Raw genomic sequence first — 24,133 nt, forward strand, 5'->3', positions numbered from 1 at the left:
TTTTATGCCAGTATCACACTGTTTCCGTTACTGTGGCTTTGAACTATATTTTGAAATCAGGATGCCTCCAGTTTTATTTTTCCTGCTCAAAATTGCTTTGGCTATTTGGGGTGTTTTGTGGTTCCATGTTAATTTTAGGATTGTTTATTTCTGAAAAAATGCTATTAGGATTTTGATAGATCTATATTGAATCTGTAGATTGCTTTAGGTAAAATGGACGTTTTAACAATATTAATTTTCCCATACATGAACACCAGGTGTTTTCCCATTTGTGTTGTTTTGATTTTTTTTCAATTGTGTTTTTACAGTTTTCCATGTCTAAGGCTTTTGCCTCCTTGTTAAGTTTACGCTTAGGTATTTTATTATTTTTGATGCTAATGTAAATTGTATTGTTTTCTTCATTTCCTTTTCAGATAGTTTGTTAGCATATAGAAATGCAACTGATTTTTGTACATTAATTTTGTATCCAGCAACTTTACTGATTTCATTTGTTAGTTCTAACTTTTTTTTTTATATGGAGTCTCTAGGGTTTTCTATACATAAGATCATGTCATCTGCAAACAGAGATAATTTTACTTCTTTCTTTCTGATTTGAATGCCTTTTATTTCTTTTTCTTTACCAAATTGTCCTGGCTAGGACTTCCAGTACTATATTTAGTAAAGTGGTGAGAGTGGGCATCTTTGCCTTGTTCATGATCTTAGAGGAAAAGCTTTCAGCTTTTCATCATTTTGTATGATGTTAGCTGTGGGCTCTTCATATATGACCTTAACTGTACTGAGGTGAGTTCTTTATATACTTAATTTGTTGAGACTTTTTATCATAAAAGGGTGTTAAATTTTGTCAGATGCTTTCTCTGCATCTGTTAGGATGATCATGTGATTTTTGTCCTTCCTTCTGTTCCTGTACTATATCACATGATTCGCATATGTTGAAGCATCCGTGCAACCCAGAGGTAAATCCCATTTGGTCATGCTGTATAATTATTTTTAATGTGCTATTAAATTTAGTTTGCTAGTATTTTGTTGAGAGTATTTGCATCTATATTCTTCAGGAATATTGGCTTGCAGTCTTCTTTTCTTGTGGTGTCTTGGCTTTGGTAACAGGGTGATGCTGGCCTCATAAAATAAGTTTGAAGATGTTCTCTATTTTTCTGAAAGAGTTTAAGGAAGATTGGTATTAATTATTCTTTAAATGTTTGGTGGAATTCATCCATTAAACTAACTGGTCCTGGGCTTTTCTTTGTTGAGAGGTTCATAATGTTTTGATCCATGATCTTGGAATAGGATTTTTGCAGCCCATGCTAATTTGCCATCTTGGCAAGAACCAGAATCAGTATTATCTTTTCTCTTTCTGCCTTTCCCTCTATTCTCTTTTTCTATGTCTTTAATTGAACATATATTAGGGTTTTTTCAATCTATGTTCTATGTTTTCTGTGGCTGGTTTAAAACTTCGGTCCAAGATTTTTTGACACTCCTGTATTCAAGAGGTAGGACCTATGTCCCTTCGCCTTGAATCTGGTCTCTGGCTGCTTGATCAAAGTCAAAAAAGTATAATGAAAGCGATATTTGCTCTTGGACCCCAGCCGCCATGTTGCAAAGAAGCCCAGGCCATATAGAGAGGGCACATGCAAGTATTCTTGTTGACTGCCAACGTCAGTGATGTAAGGGAAATCACCCCCAGATGATATGAGCCCATAGTTACCATGTCAACCCCATCTTTGAGCCTTTCTACGTGAGGCCTCAGAAAACAGATCAGAGACAGCCCATCCTCACTGTGCCCTCACTGAATCCCTGACTCAGAGTCCATGAGAAAAGTAAAATGGTTGTTTCATGCCACTAAGTTTTGGGGTGGTTTGTAACTTTTTGTTCTCTTATTGATGAATCCCATAGTTATATACAAATTTACTAATTTGTTCTTCAATAGCTCCCAGACTAAATTTTATACCATCTACTGAAGTTTTATTACATGACTATGTTTTGTTTCTAAAATTTCTAGTAGGCTCTGTATATATCTATCTAGTTTGTTTTATTTCAGTCTCATGCTTTATTTCTTCCATAATTTATTGCCCATTTTGTGGGTATAATCCCAAATTCATCTTCACAAGTGTCTTCTTAAATTTTTTATTTTGAATAGTACTTTTTAAAAAATATAATTCTCTTTCCTTCCTCTCCCCACTGATGTTCACCTCCTAGACCACCCAGATATGCTCTAGAGTCAGGTCTTGTAATAATGACTTGGGCTTCTGATCCAAAATAGTACAGTTGACGTCCTTGAGCCTGTTAGCTATAAGGTTTAGTTCATAGTCTGTGCCTTCCAGCCTCTATAGGTCTGAAACATACTACAGTGTATAACTTCAGGAATCTTTTGGTGGTTTTTTAACCTTTTTCCATGAACAAGACAGGCCCATCCCAGATCCTGGCTCTAAGCAATGATCCTGGCTTTTATTCTCTATCTTTCATGGAGAACCTTTTGTTCTTGATACCCCATAGCAGCCAAACTAATGGGAACCAATGCCACCATCTGATTTGGCAGCTCAGAAATGCAAGGATTTCATCCCTGCTCATCATTTTATGTCTGTTTCATTTCTGGTTTTTGCAGTTAATTTTTTTCTATTTTAAAAGTATTATCTGTGTGGTTTAGAGCAAAGCATGGTACATAGAACCATAAGTTTGCTTCACCAGCTGAAACAGAAAACTCTTATTTTTACTTTTTATTTTTATATATTTTTTCCTTTAACATCTTTATTGGAGTATAATTGCTTTACAATGTTGTGTTAGTTTCTGCCGTATAACAAAGTGAATCCTATATGCATATGTATATCCCCATATCTCCTCCCTCTTGCATCTCCCTCCCACCCTCCTTATCCCACCCCTCTAGGTGGTCGCAAAGCACTGAGCTGATCTCCCTGTGCTATACAGCTGCTTCCCACTAGCTAGCTATTTTATATTTAGTACTGTATATATGTAAATGTTACTCTCTCACTTCATCCCAGCTTACCCTTGCCCCTCCCCATGTCCTCAAGTCCATTCTCTATGCCTGTGTCTTTTTCTTGTCCTGCCCCTATGTTCATCAGAACCTTTTTTTTTTTTTAGATACCATAGATATGTGTTAGCATACAGTATTTGTTTTTCTCTTTCAGACTTACTTCACTCTGTATGACCGACTCTGGGTCCATCCACCTCACTACAAATAACTCAATTTCATTTCTTTTTATGGCTGAGTAATATTCCATTGTATATCTGTGCCACATCTTCTTTATCCATTCATCTGTCAATGGACGCTTAGGTTGCTTCCATGTCCTGGCTATTGTAAATAGTGCAGCAATGAACATTGTGGTACATGACTCTTTTTGAATTCTGGTTTTCTTAGGGTATATGCCCAGTAGTGGGATTGCTGGGTCATATGGTAGCTCTATTTTTAGTTTCTTAAGAAACCTCCATACTGTTCTCCATAGTGGCTGTATCAATTTACATTCCCACCAACAGTGCAAGAGGGTTCCCTTTTCTCCACACCCTCTCCAGCATTTACTGTTTATAGATTTTTTTGATGATGGCCATGCTGACTGGTGTGAGGTGATACCTCATTGTAGTTTTGATCTGCATTTCTCTAATGATTAGTGACATTGAGCATCTTTTCATGGGTTTGTTGGCGATCTGTATATCTTTGGAGAAATGTCTGTTTAGGTCTTCTGCCCATTTTGGATTGGGTGTTTGTTTTTTTCATATTGAGCTGCATGAGCTGCTTATATATTTTGGAGATGAATCCTTTGTCAGTTGCTTCCTTGGCAAATAGTTTCTCCCATTCTGAGTGCTGTTTTTTCATCTTGTTTATGTTTTCCTTTGCTGTGCAAAAGCTTTTAAGTTTCATTAGGTCCCATTTGTTTATTTTTGTTTTTAATTTCCATTTCTCTAGGAGGTGGGTCAAAAAGGATCTTGCTGTGATTTATATCATAGTGTTCTGCCTATGTTTTCCTCTAAGAGTTTGATAGTGTCTGGCCTTACATTTAGGTCTTTAATCCATTTTGAGTTTATTTTTGTGTATGGTGTTGAGTGTTTTAATTTCATTATTTTACATGCAGCTGTCCATTTTTCCCAGCACCACTTATTGAAGAGGCTGTCTTTCCTCCATTATATACTCTTGCCTCCTTTATCAAAAATAAGGTGACCATATGCGCGTGGGTTTATCTCTGGGCTTTCTATCCTGTTCCATTGATCTATATTTCTGCTTTTGTGCCAGTACCTTACTGTCTTGATTACTGTACCTTTGTAGTATAGTCTGAAGTCTGGGAGCCTGATTCCTCCAGCTCCGTTTTTCTCTCTCAAGATTGCTTTGGCTATTTGGGGTCGTTTGTGTTTCCATATAAATCGTGAAATTTTTTGTTCTAGTTCTGTGAAAAATGCCATTGGTAGTCTGATAGGGATTGCATTGAATCTGTAGATTGCTTTGGGTAGTAGAGTCATTTTTACAATGTTGATTCTTCCAATCCAAGAACATGGTATATCTCTCCATCTGTTTGTATCATCTTTAATTTCTTTCATCAGTGTCTTATAGTTTTCTGCATAAAGGTCTTTTGTCTCCTTAGGTCGGTTTATTCCTAGGTATTATATTCTTTTTGTTGCAATGGTAAATGGGAGTGTTTCCTTAATTTCTCTTTCAGATTTTCATCATTAGTGTATAGGAATGCCAGAGATTTCTGTGCATTAATTTTGTATCCTGCTACTTTACCAAATTCATTCATTAGCTCTAGTAGTTTTCTAGTAGCATCTTTAGGATTCTCTATGTATAGCATCATGTCATCTGCAAACAGTGACAGTTTTACTTCTTCTTTTTGGATTTGGATTCCTTTTATTTTTTTTCTTCTCTGATTGCTGTGTCTAAAACTTCCAACACTATGTTAATAGTGGTGAGAATGGGCAACCTTGTCTTTTTTCTGATCTTAGAGGAAATGGTTTCAGTTTTTCACCATTGAGAATGATGTTTGCTGTGGGTTTATCATATATGGCCTTTATTATGTTGAAGTAGGTTCTGTCTGTGCCTACTTTCTGGAGAGTTTTTATCATAAATCAATGTTGAATTTTGTCAAAAGCTTTTTCTGCATCTTTTGAGATTATCATATGGTTTTTATCCTTCAATTTGTTAATATGGTGTATCACATTGATTGATTTGTGTATATTGAAGAATGCTTGCCTTCCTGGGATAAACCCCACTTGATCATACTGTGTGATCCTTTTAATGTGCTGTTGGATTCTGTTTGCTAGTATTTTGTTGAGGATTTTTGCATCTATGTTCATCAGCGATATTGGCCTATAGTTTTCTTTTTTGGGGACATCTTTGTCTGGTTTTGGTATCAGGATGATGGTGGCCTCGTAGAATGAGTTTGGGGGTGTTTCTCCCTCTGCTGTATTTTGGAAGAGTTTTAGAAGGATAGGTGTTATCTCTTCTCTAAATATTTGATAGAATTCGCCTGTGAAGCCATCTGGTCCTGGGATTTTGTCTGTTGGAAGGTATTTAATCACAATTTCAATTTCAGTGCTTGTGATTGGTCTGTTTATATTTTCTATTTCTTCCTAGTTCAGTCTCAGAAGGTTGTGCTTTTCTAATAGTTTGTCCAATTCTTCCAGGTTGTCCATTTTATTGGCATATAGTTGCTTGTAGTAATCTCTCATGATCCTTTGTATTTCTGCAGTGTCAGTTGTTACTTCTCCATTTTCTTTTCTAATTCTGTTGATTTGAGTCTTCTCCCTTTTATTCATGATGAGTCTGGCTAATGGTTTATCAATTTTGTTTATCTTCTCAAAGAACCAGCTTTCAGCTTTATTGATCTTTGCTATTGTTTCCTTCATTTCTCTTTCATTTATTTCTGATCTAAACATTATGATTTCTTTCCGTCTGCTAACTTTGGGGGGGGTGTTCTTTTTTCTCTAATTGCTTTAGGTGTAAGGTTACTTGTTTATTTGAGATGTTTCTTGTTTCTTGAGGTAAGGCTGTATTGCTATAAACTTCCCTGCTTAGAACTGCTTTTGCTGCATCCCATAGGTTTTGGCTTGTTATGTTTTCATTGTCAGTCATTTGTTTCTAGGTAATTTTTTATTTCCTCTTTGATTTCTTTAGTGATCTCTTGGTTATTTAGTAGCGTATTGTTTAGCCTCCATGTGTCTTTATTTCTTACAGTTTTTTTCCTATAATTGATATCTAGTCTCATAGCATTGTGGTCAGAAAAGATACTTGATATGATTTCAATTTTCTTAAACTTACCAAGGCTTGATTTGTGACCCAAATATGGTCTATGCTGGAGAATGTTCCATGAGCACTTGAGAAGAAAGTGTATTCTGTTGGTTTTGGATGGAATGTCCTATAAATATCAATTAAGTCCATCTTGTTTAATGTTTAATCATTTAAAGCTTGTGTTTCCTTATTTATTTTCATTTTGGATGATCTGTCCATTGGTGAAAGTGGGGTGTTAAAGTCCCCTACTATGATTCTGTTACTGTCAATTTCCCCTTTTATGGCTGTTAGCATTTGCCTTATGTATTGAGGTGCTCCTATGTTGGGTGCATAAATATTTACAATTGTCATATCTTCTTCTTGGATTGATCCCTTGATCATTATGTAGTGTCCTTCTTTGTCTCTTGTAATAGTCTTTGTTTTAAAGTCTATTTTGTCTCATATGAGGATTGCTACTCCAGCTTTCTTTTGATTTCCACTTGCATGGAATATCTTTTTCCATCCCCTCACTTTAGGCTGTATGTGTCCCTAGGTCTGAAGTGGGTTTCTTGTAGACAGCATATGTATGGGTCTTGCTTTTGTATCCATTCAGGCAGTCTATGTCTTTTGGTTGGAGCATTTAATTCATTTACATTTAAGGTAATTATCAATATGTATGTTCCTATTACCATTTTCTTAATTGTTTTGGGTTTGTTTTTGTAGGTCTTTTCCTCCTCTTGTGTTTTCTGCCCAGAGAAATTCCTTTAGCATTGTTGTAAAGCTGGTTTGGTGGTGCTGAATTCTCTTAACTTTTCTTGTCTGTAAAGGCTTTAATTTCTCCATTGACTCTGAATGAGATCCTTGCTGGGTAGAGTAATCTTGGTTGTAGGTTTTTCCCTTTCATCACTTTAATATGTCCTGCCACTCCCTTCTGGCTTGCAGAGTTTCTGTTGAAAAATCAGCTGTTAACCTTATGGGGAGATTCCCTTCTATGTTATTTGTTGCTTTTTCCTTGCTGCTTTTAATATTTTTTCTTTTGTTTAATTTTTGATAGTTTCATTAATATGTGTCTCGGTGTGTTTCTCTGGGTTTATCCTGTATGGTACTCTCTGTGCCTTCTGGATTTGATTGACTATTTCCTTTCCCATGTTAGGGAAGTTTTCAACTATATTCTCTTCAAATGTTTTCTCAGCCCTGTTCTTTTTCTCTTCTTCTTCTGGGACCCCTATAATTCAAATGTTGGTGTGTTTAATGTTGTCCCAGAAGTCTCTGAGACTGTCCTCAATTCTTTTCATTCTTTTTTCTTTATTCTGCTCTCTGGACGTTATTTCCACCATTTTATCTTCCAGCTCACTTATCCATTCTTCTGCCTCAGTTATTCTGCTATTTATTGATTCCTTCTAGAGTATTTTTAATTTCAGTAATTGTGTTGTTCATCACTGTTTGTTTGCTCTTTGGTTCTTCTAGATCCTTGTTAAATGTTTCTTGTATTTTCTCCATTCTGTTTCCGAGATTTTTGGATCATCTTTACTATCATTACTCTGAATTCTTTTTCAGGTAGGTTGCCTGTTTGTCTTCATTTATTTGGTCTTGTAGGTTTTTACCTTGCTTCTTCATCTGTAATACACTTTTTTTTGTCGTTTCATGTTTTTTTTTTCTTTTTGATGGGTGGTGCTGTATTCCTGTCTTACTGGTTGTTTGGCCTGAGACCTCCAGCACTGGAGTTTGCAGGCAGTTGGATAGAGCCAGGTTTTGGTGCTGAGATGAGGACCTCCAGGAGGCCTCACGCTGATTAATATTCCCTGGGGTCTGAGGTTCTCTGTTAGTCCAGTGGTTTGGACTTGGAGCTCCGACCACAGGAACTCGGCCTGACCTGTAGCCTGGGAACCAAGATCTCGCAAGCTCATGGCATGGTGAAAAAAGGGAAAAAGGAACAGTACAATATCAAAGAATAAAAAACAAAATAAAATTAGAAAAATAAAAAATATATTAGGAAAAATAAAACTATAATTGAAACAACTGCAACAAGGTAAAATAAAACTACAACAGAAAAAAGAAAAAAAAAGGGGGGGGAGAACAGCCAAAAGGACAGAACAATAACAAAGTATAAAGAATAAAATAAAATTGGAAAAATAAAAGATTTATTAGGAAAAATAAAAATATAAAAGAATCAACAATGAATTGGCTAGGTAAAACAGAACCCCAATCTAAAAGACTAGGGAAAAAAAAAAAGCCTTGGCTATGGGGGCAGAGTTTAGGCAGGCGTGGAATTTAGGGGCGGGGTTTAGGGTGGGGCAGGACTTAGGCTGGTGGGGTGTTTATGTTGGAGCATGGGGCGGGGCCTAGGCGGGGCAACATTCAAGCATGGGCCTGGCCTCTGCTTAGGACCTGCACACAGGAGGGGAGAGGCAGCACGTGGAAAGGAGGGCCTCTGGAGTGTGGGGTTCCAGAGTTTGGAGGTAGGGCCCTGAGTGAGGGTGTGTGGATGGGGTTTAGGCCCAGCGCTTTGGAAGGGATCTGTGAGTGTAGAGGTAGGGCCATGCGTGGGGGTGTAGGGGTGGGACTTGGGTTCTGCGTGGCAGGAGGGAGGCTCTGCGGGCAGAGGATTAGGCCCAGGAGCCCAACAGGCTCCCCAGTGCCTAAGTGGACTGGGAAAGCACTGGCCGGGTTCCCTTCCATTCCTTCTTGCCCCTTCCCCGCCATCTCCCCCAGCATCTCCCCCATCCCGCTGGACCCCTAACCACAGGTGGGTCCCTCTGGGTGTAGGAACTCCTCCCCTCCCCAAGCCACCCCTCAGGAGTGCTGGTCCCAAAGGTCCAGCCTTTACTTTTGCTCCCCCTTCCCTCCCTCCCACTCCCTCAGGACCCACACAGCTGGACCCACACATTGTTTTGTTTAATGTTTATTTACTTATTTGGCTGCAGCGGGTCTTGGTTGTGGCACGTGGGAATCTTCCTTGCAACATGCAGGATCTTTTCTGTATTTCTTTAGTTGAGGGTTGGGGGATCTTTAGTTGTGGCATGTGGGATCTAGTTCCCTGATCAGGGATTGAACCTGGGCCCCCTGTATTGGGAATGCGGAGTCTTAACCACTGGACCACCAGGGAAGTCCCTAAAGCAGAAACATTGTATTTGCATAGTTTCAAACTGTCTCTCCCCAGCTATTAATTACAAAGGGAAAAACAGTAACATTACAGTAAAGAAACTTGACATATATTATCTTAACCAAGTGATCAAGATTAACATCATGGGCTTCCCTGGTGGCACAGTGGTTGAGAGTCCACCTGCCGATGCAGGGGACGTGGGTTTGTGTCCCGGTCCGGGAGGATCCCGCATGCCACAGAGTGGCTGGGCCCGTGAGCCATGGCCGCTGAGCCTGCGCGTCTGGAGCCTGTTGCTCCGCAGCAGTAGAGGCCACAGCAGTGAGAGGCCCGTGTACCGCAAAAAAAAAAAAAAATTAACATCACTTTAACACTACTGAACTGTACACTTAAAAATGGTCAACATAGTAAATTTTATGTTTTTTTACCAAAATAAATTAACATCACTAGATAAGACATTTTGACATGTACCCCCCTGATATGATGCATTGAGAAGGCCACAGTATCATTTCTGTGATATTCTTCCCAGTAATGCATAACATCAATCTAATTATGAGAAAACAAACACAATGTCAAGTTGAGGGACGTGTTTGTTAACTATAAGCTTACTGTGGTAATCATCTCACAATATATGCTGTACACCCTAAATTTAAACAGTGCTATATGTCAATTACACCTCAATAAAACTGGGGAAAAAATGAGGGACATTTTACAAATAACTGACCAGTACTCTTCAAAAGTCTCAAAGTCAAAGATTGGTTCAAGATGGCGGAGAAGGACGTGCTCTCGCTTCCTCTTGCAAGAACACCAGAATCACAACTAACTGCTGAACAATCATCAACAGGAAGACACTGCAACTCACCAAAAAAGATATCCGACATCCAAAGACAAAGGAGAAGCTACAATGAGATGGTAGGAGGGGCGCAATCACAATAAAATCAAATCCCGTTACTGCTGCGTAGGTGAGTCACAAACTGGAGAACACTTATACCCCAGAAGTCCACCCACTGGAGTGAAGGTTCTGAGCCCCACGTCAGGCTTCCCAACCTGGGGGTCTGACAACGAGAGGAGGAATTCCTAGAGAATCAAGGCTTTGAAGGCTAGCGGGATTTGATTGCAGGACTTTGACAGGACTGGGAGAAACAGAGACTCCACCCTTGGAGGGCACACACAAAGTAGTGTGTGCATCGGAACCCAAACGAAGGAGCAGTGACCCCATAGGAGACTGAACCAGACCTACCTGCTAGTGTTGGAGGGTCTCCCGCAGAGGTGGGGGATAACTGAGTCTCACCGTGAGGACAGGGACACTGGCAGCAGAAGTTCTTGGAAGTACTCCTTGGCGTGAGCCCTCCCACAGTCTGCCATCAGCCCCAGCAAAGAGCCCAGGTAGGCTGCAGTGTTGGGTCGCCTCAGGCCAAACAACCAACAGGGAGGGAACCCAGCACCACCCATCAGCAGACAAGCAGATTAAAGTTTTACTGAGCTCTGCCCACCAGAGCAACAGCCAGCTCTACCCACCACCAGTCCCTCCCATCAGGAAACTTGCACAAGCCTCTTAGATATCCTCATCCACCAGAGGGCAGACAACAGAAGCAAGGAGAACTACAATCCTGCAGCCTGTGGAACAAAAACCACATTCACAGAAAGATAGACAAGATGAAAAGGCAGATGGCTACGTACCAGATGAAGGAACAAGATAAAACCCCAGAAAAACAACTAAATGAAGTGGAGATAGGCATTATTCCAGAAAAAGAATTCAGAATAATGATAGTGAAGATGATCCAGGACCTCAGAAAAAGAATGGAGGCAAAGATCGAGAAGATGCAAGAAATGTTTAACAAAGACCTAAAAGAATTAAAGAACAAACAAACAGAGATGAACAATACAATAACTGAAATGAAAAATACACTAGAAGGAATCAATAGCAGAATAACTGAGGCAGAAGAACAGATAAGTGACCTGGAAGACAGAATGGTGGAATTCACTGCTGCAGAACAGGACAAGGAAAAAAGAATGAAAAGAAATGAAGACAGCCTAAGAGACCTCTGAGACAACATTAAATGCAACAACATTCACATTATAGGGGTCCCAGAAGGAGAAGAGAGAGAGAGAGAGAGGACCTGAGAAAATACTTGAAGAGATTATAGTCGAAAACTTCCGTTACACGGGAAAGGAAATAGCCACCCAAGTCCAGAAAGCACAGAGAGTCCCATGCAGGATAAACCCAAAGAGAAACACACCGAGACACATAGTAATCAAATTGGCAAAAATTAAAGACAAAGAAAAATTATTGAAAGCAGCAAGGGAAGAATGACAAATAACATACAAGGAAACTCCCATAAGGTTAACAGCTGATTTCTCAGCAGAAACTCTACAAGCCAGAAGGGAGTGGCATGATATACTTAAAGTGATGAAAGGGAAGAACCTACAACCAAGATTACTCTACCCAGCAAGGATCTCATTCAGATTTGATGGAGAAATCAAAAGCTTTACAAACAAGCAAAAGATTAAAAAATTCAGCACCACCAAACCAGCTCTACAAAAGATAATAAAGGAACTTCTCTAAGTGGGAAACGTAAGAGAAGAAAAGGACCTACAAAACCAAACCCAGAACAATTAAGAAAATGGTAATAGGAGCATACATATCAATAATTACCTTAAATGTGAATGGATTAAATGCTCCAACCAAAAAACACAGGCTTGCTGAATGGATACAAAAACAAGACCCATATATATGCTGTCTACAAGAGACCCACTTCAGACCTAGGGACATATACAGACTGAAAGTGAGGGGATGGAAAAAGATATTCCATGCAAATGGAAATCAAAAGAAAGCTGGAGTAGCAGTACTCATATCAGATAAAATAGACTTTAAAATAAAGAATGTCACAAGAGACAAGGAAGGACACTACATAATGATCAAGGGATCAATCCAAGAAGAAGATATAACAATTATAAATATAAATGCACCCAACAAAGGAGCACCTCAATACATAAGGCAACTGCTAACAGCTAAAAAAGAGGAAATCGACAGTAACACAATAATAGTGGGGGACTTTAACACCTCACTTACACCAATGGACAGATCATCCAAACAGAAAATTAATAAGGAAACACAAGCTTTAAATGACACAATAGACCAGATAGATTTAATTGATATTTATAGGACATTCCATCCAAAAACAGCAGATTACACTTTCTTCTCAAGTGCGCATGGAACATTCTCCAGGATAGATTACATCTTGAGTCACAAATAGATTAGAAATCAATTACAGGGGAAAAAAAAGTACAAAACAAACACATGCAGGCTAAACAATATGTTACTAAATAACCAAGAGATCACTGAAGCAATCAAAGAGGAAATCAAAAAATACCTAGAGACAAATGACAATGAAAACACAAAGATCCAAAACCTATGGGATGCAGCAAAAGCAGTTCTAAGAGGGAAGTTTATAGCTATACAAGCCTACCTCAAGAAACAAGAAAAATCTCAAATAAACAATCTAACCTTACACCTAAAGGAACTAGAGAAAGAAGAACAAACAAAACCCGAAGTTAGCAGAAGGAGAGAAATCATAAAGATCAGAGCAGAAATAAATGAAATAGAAACAAAGAAAACAATAGCAAAGATCAATAAAACTAAAAGCTGGTTCTTTGAGAAGATAAACAAAATTGATAAACCATTAGCCAAACTCATCAAGAAAAAGAGGGCGAGGACTCAAATCAATAAAATTAGAAATGAAAAAGGAAAAGTTACAACAGACACTGGAGAAACACAAAGCATCCTAAGAGACTACTACAAGCAACTCTATGCCAATAAAATGGACAACCTGGAAGAAATGGACAAGTTCTTAGAGAGGTATAACCTTCCAAGACTGAACCAGGAAGAAATAGAAAATATGAACAGACCAATCACAAGTAATGAAATTGAAACTGTGATTAAAAATCTTCCAACAAATAAAAGTCCAGGACCAGATGGCTTCACAGGCAAATTCTATCAAACATTTAGAAAAGAGCTAACACCCATCCTTCTCAAACTCTTCCAAAGAATTGCAGAGGAAGGAACACTCCCAAACTCATTCTATGAGGCCACCATCACCCTGACACCAAAACCAGACAAAGATACTAAAAAAAAGAAAATTACAGACCAATATCACTGAAGAATATAGATGCAAAAATCCTCAACCAAATGCTAGCAAACAGAATCCAACAACACATTAAAAGGATCATACACCATGATCAAGTGGGATTTATCCTGAGGATGCAAGGATTCTTCAATATACGCAAATCAATCAATGTGATACACCATATTAACAAATTGAAGAAGAAAAACCATATGATCATCTCAATAGATGCAGAAAAAGCTTTTGACAAAATTCAACACCCATTTATGACAAAAACTCTCCAGAAAGTGGGCATAGAGGGAACCTACCTCAACACAATAAAGGCCATATTACGACAGACCCACAGCAAACATCATTCTCAATGGTGAAAAACTGAAAGCATTTCCTCTACAATCAGAAACAAGACAAGGATGTCCACTCTCAGCACTATTATTCAACATAGTTTTGGAAGTCCTAGCCAAAGTAATCAGAGAAGAAAAAGAAATAAAGGAATCCAAATCCAGAAAGAAGTAAAACTGTCACTGTTTGCAGGTGATGTGATACTATACATAGAGAATCCTAAAGATGCCACCAGAAAACTACTAGAGCTAATCAATGAATTTGGTAAAGTTGCAGGATACAAAATTAATGCACAGAAATCTCTTGCATTCCTATACACTAATGATGAAAAATCTAAAAGAGAAATTAAGGAAACACTCACATTTACCACTGCAGCAAAACGAATAAAATACCTAGGAATAAAGCTACCTAGGGAGACAAAAGACCTTTATGCAGAAAACTATAAGACACTGATGAAACAAATTAAAGATGATACCAACAGATAGAGAGATATACCATGTTCTTGGATTGGAAGAATCAATATTTTGAAAATGACTATACTACCCAAAGCAATCTACAGATTCAATGCGATCCCTATCAAATTACCAGTGGCATTTTTTGTGGAACTAGAACAAAAAATCTTAAAATTTGTATGGAGACACAGAAGACCCCGAATAGCCAAAGCAGTCTTGAGGAAAAAAGACAGAGCTGGAGGAATAAGACTCCCTGACTTCAGACTATACCACAAAGCTACAGTACACTCAAGACAATATGGTCCTGGCACAAAAACGGAAATATAGATCAATGAAACAAGATAGAACGCCCAGAGATAAACCCACACACCTATGGTCAACTAATCTATGACAAAGGAGGCAAGGATATACAATGGAGAAAAGACAGTCTCTTCAATAAGTGGTGCTGGGAAAATTGGACAGCTACATGTAAAAGAGTGAAATTAGAACACTCCCTAACACCATACACAAAAATAAACTCAAAATGTATTTGAGATAAATGTAAGACCGGACACTATAAAACTCTTAGAGGAAAACATAGGAAGAACACTCTTTGACATAAATCACAGCAAGATCTTTTATGATCCACCTTGTAGAGTAATGGAAATAAAAACAAAAATAAATAGGACCTAATGAAACTTAAAAGCTTCTGCACAGCAAAGGAAACCATAAACGAGACGAAAAGACAGCCCTCAGAATGGGAGAAAATATTTGAACATGAATCGTTGGACAAAGGATTAATCTCCAAGATACATAAACAGCTCATGCAGCTCAATATTAAAAAAACAAACAACCCAATGAAAATATGGTCAGAAGACCTAAATAGACATTTCTCCAAAGAAGACATACAGATGGCCAGGAAGCATATGAAAAGCTGCTCAATGTTACTAATTATAAGAGAAATGCAAATCAAAACTACAATGAGGTGTCACCTCACACTAGTCAGAATGGGCATCATCAGCAAATCTACAAACACCAAATGCTGGAGAGGGTGTGGAGAAAAAGGAACCCTCTTGCACTGTTGGTGGGAATGTAAATTGATACAGCCACTATGGAGAACAGTATGGAGGTTTCTTAAGAAACTAAAAATAGAGCTACCATATGACCCAGCAATCCCACTACTGGGCATATACCCAGAGAAGACCATAATTCAAAAAGACACATTCACCCCAATGTTCATTGCAGCACTGTTTACAATAGCCAGGTCATGGAAGCAACCTAAGTGTCCATCAACAGATGAATGGATAAAGAAGATGTGGCACATATATACAATGGAATATTACTCAGCCATAAAAAGAAACGAAATTGAGTTATTTGTAGTGAGGTGGATGGACCCAGAGTCAGTCATACAGAGTGAAGTAAGTCTGAAAGAGAAAAACAAATACTGTATGCTAACACCTATCTATGGAATCTAAAAAAAAAAAGAAAAGGTTCTGATGAACCTAGGGGCAGGACAGGAATAAAGACACAGACCTACTAGAGAATGTACTTGAAGACACAGGGAGGGAGAAGGGTAAGCTGGGACGACGTGAGAGAGTGGAATGGACTTATATACACTACCAAATGTAAAATAGATAGCTAGTGGGAAGCAGCCACATAGCACAGGGAGATCAGCTCGGTGCTTTGTGACCACCTAAAGGGGTGGGATAGGGAGGGTGGGAGGGAGGGAGACGCAAGAGGGAAGAGATATGGGGATATATGTATATGTATAACTGATTCACTTTGTTATAAAGCAGAAACTAACACACCATTGTAAAGCAATTATACTCCAATAAAGATGTTAAAAAAAAAAAAAAACGGAATTTAAGGGACTGCCCTAGTGCTCCAGTGGTAAAGAATCCTTCCAATGCAGGGGATGCGGGTTTAATCCCTGGTGAGGGAACTAAGATCCCACATGCTGCAGGGCAACTAAGCCCGAGTGCCACAAACTAGAGCCCACTCACCCTGCAGCCTGTGCACCACGACTAGAGAGAGAAAACCTGCACGCCACAACTAAAAGAGAAGCTTGCGTACCACAACAAAGAGCCCACGTGCCACAATGAAAGATCCCGTGTGCCACAACCAAGACCCAATGCAGCTAAAAAAATAATAAGTAAATAAAATATTATTTTAAATATAGTATAAAATTTTTTTTAACTTTAGAAATGTAGATCTATATGCATTTCAAAGTTAAATATGTAATTGAAGCAATTTGCCTAAACTAGAGGTACTGTTCTACCTTTGGAATACCAGGTACAAATGTTGTGCCTATCTGTGTGGGACACACCCTTGTGGGTTTGAATTTACACATTGTATAAAATAAGGTACCTAATTAAAGACTCATTAAAGCAAACTTTTTAAACAGTTAAGGCACAGTTGGTAGTATTAATAGCATCCTTGAAATGCTAATGTTTTAATTTTTTTTCTTTAATTTTAGAATGAGAGAACTTAAAATAGCTTACAAATGCAAAACAACGATGATCAAAAAGAAACCTAACTTGAATCCCTACTCCATTTCATTTTTTGAATGATATGCTAGGAACTAACTCTTTTTCTTAGTTTCCATGTTGTCACATCAGCATGCTCAGAGGATAAAATGGCTTAAGATCAAATCTGTTAATACATGAAAATCTATCTTTTCTTAAGGCCACTTTATTGGTATTAATGCATTCTTTCTTCTTTAATATCTTTTTGTTTTGTAGTTGTTCAATAGCATTTGTTATCTACAAGTCTGTTTTTTTCCTCATCTATGTTCAAACAACTGCTCTCTTGATGAGGAATGAGATATCTGTGTATAAACAGAGATTTAAGACTTGCCTAAGGTCCCCAACAACCATTAAGAAATCTACACCTAACTTAATTCCTGAACTGAATCTCTTTAGCCTTACATCTGCCTTTACATTTGCAAATAAGTCAAATCCTTTTTCTTCTTCTTTACCCTTCCTCCCATTTAGTTATCTATGAGGACCACCATTTACCAGACATTTGCATGATTGTGAATGATGGTATGCAAGATGTTGATTCAAAGATGATCTCTACTCATCAGGTGACAAATCTAGCAATTTTTGAGTAACAATAAACTATATTTCTACTTCTTGAACCTAACTGCTTTCTGATGTATCAAAACTAGGAGCTAGTTCTTGTCCCTATGCATGCATAACTTTCTAATGGAAAATAACTTAAAGGCAAAATAACATGATATCTCTATGGAACTAAGCATATCCAGAGCCAGGACTAATGAACTTCCACAGGAGACATGAGTAATGGCTACATATAGTCATCAGATACTTGGGCATGACCCTCTGACCCCTGAGACCTATTCCTATCAGAATCTGGTGGTAAACTGGAGCCAGCCTCTGTTTTTACCTCTCCAGTGCCATGGGGGAAGGGGAAGTTGGGCATAAGGCGCTTAAGAAACCAGAATTCACTATTGCCAGTGCCAGTGGCTGAGGACACTTCATAGGGACAAGGCTGGGATATGGATCCACTGGCTCCTCCTTGTACCAGGTTGTTAGAGAAATTACAGTCATCATAGAAATGCTCTTGAATTGTGAACTTTTCTCTGTATTTAATCTTCTGGCAGATATGTGTAATGAAGATCACTGTGACAGAGAGGAGAAAGAAAGGAAAGCACAGCCAGAGAAATGACCAAATATATAGTGGATGGATTTACCCTTATAGGATGCTTGAATGGATCCCGGAACTGCAGATAGGGCTCAGAAAAGCCATCTACCAGGAGGATATTAAGTGAGGCAGTAGTAGAAAGAGCTGGTTGGCCATGATCCTGAACAAGAACGATCAGTTTCTGCATCATGGGGTCTCTCTCAGATATCTGCCGCAATGTACGGATTTCCCCATTTTGTTGTTGAGCAGAGAATAACCCAGGGTCAGTGGCCTTAAATAGATGATATAAAAGCCAGGAATTCTGACCTGAGTCACCATCCACAGCCACCACCTTAGTCACCAGGTAGCCTGCCTCTGCAGACCTAGGCACCAGGTCATTGCAGGGCAAGGTGCCATTTTGCAGTGGATACAAGATCATTGGGCAGTTATCATTGTCATCCAGGACAACCACTCAGACAGTAACCTGGCTACTCAGTGACAGGAAGCCCCCATCAGTTGCCTTTACCACAAACTGAAAATCTTGAATGGCTTCATAATCCATAGTTCTCAGTGCATAGTTTCCCATTGTCTGAATTTATGGAGATGTAAGCAAAGACTGATAGATCTCCACTTTTTGGAGGCAGCAGAGAATATACTATTTGGGCATTCTCACCCAAATCTAGATCCTCAGCATGGACTTTGCTAATAAAAACTGCAGGGCTGTTGTTTTCTCGAACAGTCAAGACGTAGGAATCTTCCTGAAATACTGGAGGATTGTCATTAATGTCAGATATTAGCACCTCTATTACAGTCTCCGACGACAGAGTGGGTGGTCCAGTATCCATGGCAACGAGGGTGATATTATAGCCAGAGACCTCCTCCCGATCCATGCCTCTGTCAGTGACCAGTGAGTAGGAATTCCTGAATGTAGGTTTGACTGCAAAGGGAAGGTCTTCTTTGAGGAAGCAAGTGATTTTTCCTCCCACTCGAATGTCCTGGTCTCTGATAGAGAAAAGGCCCACTACCGTCTGTAGTGGAGAGTCCTCAGGGAGAGGGCTGGACACAGAGGAGACTGTCACTTCAGGAGGATTGTCATTAACATCCACCATCTCCACCAGGACTTTGCTGTGGGCAGAGAGGCCTCCTCCGTCGGTAGCTTGAATGTCAATGTCATATGTTTCAACTGCTTCAAAATCTAGGGACCCTCTTAGTCGAACCTCTCCAGTTTCAGAGTCAATCTGAAACGTCTGGAGAATTACTTCTGGGTTTTGAGCTAAAGAGTAAGTTATCTCCTTGTTGGAGCCCTCGTCTAGGTCGGTGGCAGTTACCGTAGCCACCAAAGAACCACTGGCACTGTTTTCCAGTACCTGAGCACGGTACACCAGTCGAGAGAATTGGGGCACATGATCATTGACATCCAGAACCTCCACGCGAATGTGGGCAGTGCCAGACTTGGGCGGAGACCCTCCGTCCACAGCTGTAATTGTCAGGTTGACTTCAGGCTGCTCCTCTCTGTCCAGGGGTTTATCCAGTACTAGCTTGGCATACTTGGGCCCATGGCTGCGGAAGCGGGTGTGCAGGTAGAAATACTCACTGGCGCTCAAGGTGTAGTTTTGGAGACCGTTGAGGCCGATGTCCAGATCCTGAGCGCTCTGCAGAGGAAACTGTGAACCCAGGGGGGTGCTCTCCGGAATCTTTAAAAGAGGCTCCTTGTTTAGGAAAACCGGGGCATTGTCACTGATATCAAATACCCTGACCTCCACGCGAAAGGACTGCAGTGGCTCCACCAGGACTATTTCAAACTGCAGAACGCATGGATCTGCTTTGCCACAAAGTGACTCCCTATCCGGTTTCTCCTTTTCGAACAGATCTCCTGTCTTGCGGTGCAGCCGGAAATGCAGTTTATTGCCCTCGGAAACGAGCCGCGCCCCGCGCGCAGCCAGCTTCCCTACCTCCAGCCCCAAGTCCTTAGCCACGTTAGCTACAAATGAACCACTCTCCATCTCCTCTGTCACCGAATAGCGGATGGTCGCCGTGCCCCCCCACAGATAAGCACAGAAAAAGGAGAAGCGAGGCCACTTGCCTGCTTTGCAAGAGTTTTCTGCGTGCAGTCGCCATCCATTCTCACAAGCGCACTCTCTGCAGCAGATACACCTGTTGCGTACACACTTTCACTTTTCTGCCAACAGGTTCCTGCAACAGCTGCTCTCGGCTTTGCTAGCCTCTAACCGCAGCGCCGCCAAAGGCTAACGGAGCCAGGTGAGCTGTTTTGCACTTGGAAGAAAAATTGCATTAAGTAACTCAACTCCCCAGTCTATCGAATGTATTAATAGATATGTTCTCATTCTGGAGAGCTAGGTAGAGGTTGAAAGTTGTTGCCAAAGCAACAACAAACTCGCCTTTCAATTCCCTTTTAGGAAAAAAAGCCCTGGGGAATTGAACACCCAATGAGGATACTCGTTAAGCAAGCTCAAGGTTGAAGTCATAGTATCTGTGAGCCGGCTGGGGCCGCTGCAGCAGCGGGCAAACAGCGAGGTGTTAAGGTACTCGGCACACTCCACACACACACTCCGCCCAGAGACCAAGGGAGAGGCAAAAAGATGCTGCAGTATCTTCTGAAGCGTGAACCAACTGGATGGGAATGAGGGAGGGGGGCTTGGAGAAAGTGATCAGTAGAAAAAGGAAAGGGGACAGACATCGTCTTTCAGGAAGCTGGGGTCCATTACGTACATTGATAGGGGAACTGTTCAACTTGCCTCATGGTTTGCATTCTTTTCTACAGAACCCTCAAACGCTCAGGAAGTGACTGGCTTGTCACTTATGATTCTGATGAAAGTAATACTTATTGGGTATGATTTCTATATAGTGGTACTGTATTAAGTAATTTACATGCATTATCTCATTTAACCATTGCAATAACTCTATGAGGTACACATTATTATTTCTTCTTTACAGATGAAATTGAGACTGGAGAGGTTATGTTACTCCCCCAACGTCTTCTACCTAGTAAATATTAGAGAAGGAACTCAATTTGATTTTGTCTGACTCCAAAGTCATGCTCGTAATTAGTATGTAACTCTGCTTTCCAAATAATATAGTAGATAAATTAAATGAAGATAAATGTTTGGCTTTGGATTTTAAAGGAAATTAAATAATAGACTACTTACATATATTGAAAATAGCCCAACAGAAATTTTGCAAGATATTTGTTGAGAGTTTTTTACAGTCATAAGATCATAGAATGTTTAAGAATGATAATGCACCTCAGAAAGATTAGGTCCAATCTCCCCCACCCCTTTTTTAAATAGATGAAAAAACTAAGGCCCAAATGATGAAATCACTTGCCCAGTCCATACAGCTACTGCTGGCAATATAAAAACTAGAACCTGTCTTCTGACACTGTCTCATGCTCATTAGCAGGAGCATTTGGTGGTTTCCCGTTTGTAAAAAAAAACTCATAACACTTACAGTAGGTAATCTTCAGGATCTAGTCTCTTTCCTTTGATATTTAGCTCAGTCTCAGATTGATGTTGTGTTCTGCTCTAGCTCATTAATTTCCATTGCTGTATAGAATTCCAGTCTGGTCAATGTTCTTTGGCCACAGACCATCAGGAAAACACCTGTAGTTGAACAAAGTTGTATTTTCTGATTACTGCAACAAGGGAGACATCACACCACAGAGAACCATGGGCATCTCAATAAGAGGGTGTTAAAAAGGACTTGCGGTATTTGTGCAAGGTGATTTGGGGGTGGTTTGAAGTAGGACTTTGCTCTGGATTAGATGCTGTCAGAAACAGTTATTTTTATAGTTGGATATATTAATAATTCTTAGAAGGTGAGAAAAATGGAGGGAGGCTAAAGCTGTGATTGGTAATTCATATTAGCCATTTTTATGGTTTGGAAAATGTTCCTTTTCACCTGATTATGGCAAACTCTTGTTTTTCTCTTAATCCATCACTGTCACAGAGTGGCCTTGTCTAATGTTGTTCTATGAACCTGTTTTAGTTCAGCATGAGAACAGCATAGCCTAGGTCTGAGTATCAGGCTAGCTCCTAGCTGTCATGGACTGCTTTTGTCTTTTTCAGCATGACCAGCAAAACTCATTTACTATTGTTCTACTGTTCACAGAAGTATGTCATTATACATGTCACTCTGTACACACGTGTGTACATTTGAGGGGGGGCATATACCTAGAAGTGGCATTGGTGTCATCGGGTATGCTCTTTTCAGCTTTACCTGATACTGCCAAACTGCTTTCTAAGAAACTGTACCAATTTACACATCTCATCAGCAGGATGAGATGTGTAAATAGGTCGATTATTTTAAATTGGTCCATTTGTTCTATTCTTACCAACACTTATCGTTACTAGTCTTCTTAAAAGTTTAACCATAAAAAAAAAAAGTTTAACCATTTTGGCTATCTCAGTGTGGGCTTAATTTGAATTTCTCTGATTATTAATTATTGATGACGTAGGGCACTATTTAATATATGTTTAGTCATCTGGATAACCTTTGGTTGGGGGGGTGGTTGTTCAGTTCCCTTGCCCATTTTTTTACATTGGATTGTCTTTTTCCTATTGATTTGTTGTAGTTCTTCATATATTCTAAATATGAGTCCTGAGTATCTCTTTATAATTAAGAAAAAGAGACATGCTTATCCTTAGTTGATATATACCTTATCCTTAGTTGATATATATCTACAGAGTTTTGTTTAAAAAGAGGTATTTCTCCCAGTGATTCACACATTAAGCAGAAGCTTATGGCATCCTAGGAAGTCTTTTTTTAGCTTAGATATAATTGACTATAACATTATATGAGTTTAAGGTATACAATGTGATTAGATATTAGTATATATTGCTAAATGCTCAACACAGTAAGTCTAGTTAACATCCATCACCACACATAGTTATAAACGTTTTTCTTGTAATGAGAACTTTTAAGATCTACTCTCAGCAATTTTCAAATACATAATACAGTGTTATTAACTACAGTCACCACCTAGGAAGTCTTAATACAATCAGTTTGTAAATAACATTCAAAACCCATAAATTTTAAAAATACATTCTTACGACTTGAAATACAAGAAATGCTGCTCTTCAATTGGATTCCTCTGAATCTTAATTTGTTTAGTTAGTTCTCAGGGTATGTATTATCTGCTTGATGGGATTAAATTCCAAAATATTTTTTTCCCTCTGAAAACTTTGGACCCTTTAAACATCATGGTATTTTTTTTAAATAAGTTTTTATTCTTTCCAGTGAAGGTAGAACTAGGACATACAGAATAAATCTACAACTTACCAGCCTGTAATGCCAGTGTCTTTACTCAAAATCTAGTTATTGGGAAGAGGGGCAAACCACACCTAGTAAAATATCATGACGTTTAGGGGGAATAAAAAATGCATTCCAAAATTGTATCTAAGGACTTCCCTGGTGGCGCGGTGGTTAAGAATCTGCCTGGCGATGCAGGGGATACAGGTTCAAGCCCTGGTCCAGGAAAATCCCACATGCTGCGGAGCAACTAAGCCCGTGCACCACAACTACTGAGCCCACGTGCCTAGAGCCCGTGCTCTGCAACAAAGACAAGCCACTGCAATGAGAAGCCCATGCCCCGCAATGAAAAGTAGCCCCTGCTTGCCGGCAGGCAGAGATGAAGACCCAATGCAGCCAAAAATAAATAAATAAAAGTAAGCATAGACTGAGAAGGTAGGACTGCATAATTTTTAAAAAATTTTATCTAAGTACTAACTCTTAGTTTTTAAAACAAATCTTATTTTGAAATAATTTAAACTTTCAGAAGAGTTTCAAGAGTGCTTACAATTACCTATTACCGACCTATTGATTTGGTTTGACCAAATTTTAGTCAGGTTTCTCTTTTTCTCATAGGCCTCTGAACTTTAATTCACCCCCAAACTGAAACAAGTCCTAAAATCCCCCACTTAATGGTTCACTCTGAGAATTGGCCAACCACAGAGGGAAAAATATTCCTGTTAAAGCACCCTGATATACCATCTGCTTGCTCTATCCCCTTGTCCTACTCCCACACAAAGTTACTGCTAGCCCTGCTTACCCCTCCCTAATTTAAAAAACAAAAACAAAAAACTTTTTCTGTATGAGACATTTGCAGATTTTGTGATCGATGAGTTCTGCTATTGCAATAGTCTTTTAAAACAGCTTCTCCTTCCCTAAGTCCAGATTTGTTGATATTTGACATAATAAACAATAATAAATAATTATATAGTCTTCACCTAGATTCACCAATTTTGCTACATTTGTTCACTTCTCATATATATAC

General features: G+C 39.2%; 1 protein-coding gene across 1 annotated transcript; it reads right to left on the reverse strand.

The window, feature by feature from the left end:
• Positions 1-17,505: 17,505 nt before the first annotated feature.
• Positions 17,506-19,959, reverse strand: LOC116752162 (protocadherin beta-1-like). Its single transcript, XM_032628897.1, is given in 4 exon segments — positions 17,506-17,860; positions 17,862-18,419; positions 18,421-19,883; positions 19,885-19,959. Coding segments are annotated over 4 exon segments (2,451 nt in total).
• Between the last annotated feature and the right edge of the window lie 4,174 nt (positions 19,960-24,133).

The sequence above is a fragment of the Phocoena sinus genome, chromosome 3 (genome assembly GCF_008692025.1).
Source record: "Phocoena sinus isolate mPhoSin1 chromosome 3, mPhoSin1.pri, whole genome shotgun sequence".
In the NCBI taxonomy this organism is placed as follows: domain Eukaryota; kingdom Metazoa; phylum Chordata; class Mammalia; order Artiodactyla; family Phocoenidae; genus Phocoena; species Phocoena sinus.